The following is a 2,995-nucleotide window of genomic DNA, read 5'->3' as shown; positions in this document are numbered from 1 at the left end:
TCCCCTTCCGCCGTTGCTAACCTCATCACCGTCTCCCTTTTTCTTTTCTTTTTTGCTCTTCAGTTCAATGTCAAGTTATGATCCCAACAGAAACGAAACCATATAAATTTGACTCTTTAAATTAACGCACACAACCAAGTGGCTAATATACCCAATGGCCTGAAAACTCTTTTTGAACAGATCGCCGTCTCCCTTATCACTAACCTTATCATTAATTATATGACCTCCCTAGCCACTTCCCCCTCCCTCTCTTGAATAGTAAGAAAATAACGGTTAAGAGGGAAGCAAGATGTACTATATGGCCGAGTAGATCAGTCTCTTATAGGACCATATCACACACCTAGTGATAGAGAGAACTTGTACGCCGTGTTGCTTCTACCCAAACTCACATTGATGACATCTAACCGGGGTGGCGGATTATGTATCTGATTCTCTAGTATACAAGACCCAGGTCTAGGAGTGAGCTGCTTTTGATCTATTCTACACGAGAGTGAAACTGTAGTTCATCCCTCAACTTATGTACACGATGTGACACCACTCATTTTGCCCCTTCCGGATATGCTGCCTACAACTCCTAGAGAACACCACGTAATGCATGCTAGTTCTCCCTGCGGAGCAGGATCTTCTGAACAGCGGCCTCACCCGCGGCCTCGTCCTTCGCCGTCGTCTCCCAATCCACTTGGCGAGCTTCTTCCTCAGCGACTTGAGGTCATGCGCCGCAACATCCATAGCCCGGTCCTCACAAGCCATGACGACCTCCTCGTCCACAAGGCCCCCCACGCCCCCACCATCCCGTATCCGGAAATCGTCCGCCACGATCCGGCGCACCGCGCGCTGCACCCGCGTCTGGACGAACGGCAGGTCGACGCCCATCTTGTCCCACAGCGCCAGTCCCAGGTTCAGCGAGCGCGCCACGTGCCCGGGGGCGACGCGCGCAATGCCAGCCGCGTCGTCGGCCGCGACGTGCCGCAGGTTCCACAGCGAGGCCTCGCGGCGACGCTGGGCCTTCTCGCGCAACTTGGCGGTCTGCTTGGGGATGCGGCACGTGAGCGGCGTCAGCGTCGGGAACAGCAGCACGAGGAGCGGCGTGAACTCGCCCGCCACCAGCACCAGGACGCCGAAGACGGGCAGGCGCGCCAGGTCGTGCGACGTGCGCTCGCGCAGCAGCACGGCGGCGCGCGTGGGCGCGATGGGGGACGAGCCGGCGGGCTGCTTGGCGAGGCCGGGCGGGCCCTGGAACACGTGGTTCACCTCGGACAGCAGCTTTCGGTTCGTGTAGATGGCCTTCAGGCCCGTCTTGTAGAAGGCCATGTACGCCTTGCCCAGCTTGTAGTAGTAGCTGAACATCGAGGCGTCCGGCTCGCGCGTGGGCAGGTCGAGGGGCGGCGGCCGCGTGCTGGCGGGCGGGTTGAGGGTCGCGGAGATGTCGACGTCCGGGTCGAAGGTCTTGGCTTTCGGGGTCGAGACGGTTGAGGCGTCGAGTGGCGTGATGACGGCTTCGGTCTCGGGTTTGGAGGTCTTGGCAGCTGCGGCCGCCGAGGCGGCGGTGCTATTCGAGGCATGGCGCCGTGACGACAGGATGGCGGCAGTAACCGCTTGGTGGGTTTGCTTGGGTCCGCATTGCGACGATCGGCAGTTCCTAAGGAGCGAATGCTGGGCGCGCATCAAGCGCAGTCCCGTTTGTTGGTTCATGTTGGTGAAAGGGCGGTTGCTATGAGACGAGCATGGGTGTGGTCTCTGTTCCGGAGGTGACAATGTTGTGCAATGGCAAGAAGATGCGATGATCTCGGAAAGTTTGCAGGGTTGTCAAGTCGGGCGAAGAATTGTGATTATGGACTGGTCATCGACGTCAGGACATAAAAATGGTCCAAGCTTCCAGCGCCCACATGGCCTTTTTTTCTCCAGGGGATTCTGGTCCGGGGAAAATGTCTTAGGCGGCCCGACCCCGCTACTGAAAGTCTGGGCATAGCGCTGTGAAACCACAAGTGACAGAGTTACAATCACAAGGAATGCTGTCGGGTACTCAATAGACGGTGCATAATATCCACAAAGTTCATGCTGTTTATTGAGAAGGTGTCCTAGTCTATCTACAGTTTAGGAACCGTGTTTAAAAACGCAGTGCACTCAATCTCAACCGAGGCCTGGAAAGGCAGCTGGTACACAGCAACGCAGGTGCGGCACTTTGGACGAGAATCGGAATGTCAGTAAACCCTCATGCATCTAAATGCGCAACTTGTCCGATTAGGGCATGACTCACAGGCTTCACGTTCTGCTGGAAGAACTCGTCGTATACCTCGTTCATGGCCGCAAAGTTTTCCATGGTCGTCAGGAAGATGTTGACCTTGAGCACGTTCTCGAAGCTACTGCCCGCGGCTTCCAGAACGGCAGCGAGGTTTTGCAGTGCTCGTCTCTATACATGTTGCAGCACATACGGTCAGATCAGTTTATCGGGGGTTTTCCGGTCGACTTGTCATGGAGAATGTCTTACAGTTTCGTTCTTTACGCCTCCCTCAACCAGAGTAAACGTAGCCGGGTCGAAGCCAATGCTGCCGGAGCAGTAGACCATGCCATTGTACTTGACGGCCTGCGAGAATTGGGGCAGAGGCTTCGGCGCCTTGTCCGTGGAAACCTTTTCAGTGGGAGACATCTTTCAGGCCGGGAAATTAAGGTTGAGGAGTATTTGAGATAATGGCAGTAACAATTATACTATACTTTATATATGTAAAGTCGTCAAAGTAAGGAGCTGAGCAAGTCACACATCGTTGCTAGCGGCCGATCAACGTCCAAGACAGACCCCAATTGCCGTTCGTGGGCGAGTGAGGGGCAGGAACTGTCCGTGAGTAATCAATCAGTCGTCGGCAGCGCTCTCTGTCCGCCCCGCTCTTCCATCGTCGCTTATCACCGACGGACTTTCGTCTGACATTCACCACAACTCACCCTCACAAACGTTCATTCGGCGCCCGGTATCGTCGCGAGGAAAGGGAATAAGCCAGCA

General features: G+C 55.6%; 1 protein-coding gene across 1 annotated transcript; it reads right to left on the bottom strand.

The window, feature by feature from the left end:
- Window positions 1–598: 598 nt before the first annotated feature.
- PG998_002638 (YjgF-like protein) lies at window positions 599–2,647 on the bottom strand (the record flags this gene model as incomplete). The annotated part of the gene is made up of 4 exons (XM_066869456.1): window positions 599–702; window positions 744–1,737; window positions 2,258–2,410; window positions 2,489–2,647. 4 exons carry the CDS (start codon window positions 2,645–2,647, stop codon window positions 599–601), a joined length of 1,410 nt encoding a protein of 469 aa, XP_066737871.1.
- Between the last annotated feature and the right edge of the window lie 348 nt (window positions 2,648–2,995).

Source organism: Apiospora kogelbergensis, assembly GCF_038363985.1.
Source record: "Apiospora kogelbergensis strain CBS 113332 chromosome Unknown utg000001l_segment0_segment0, whole genome shotgun sequence".
Classification (NCBI taxonomy): Eukaryota; Fungi; Ascomycota; class Sordariomycetes; order Amphisphaeriales; family Apiosporaceae; genus Apiospora; species Apiospora kogelbergensis.
This window is presented reverse-complemented; position numbering and strand designations above follow the sequence as displayed.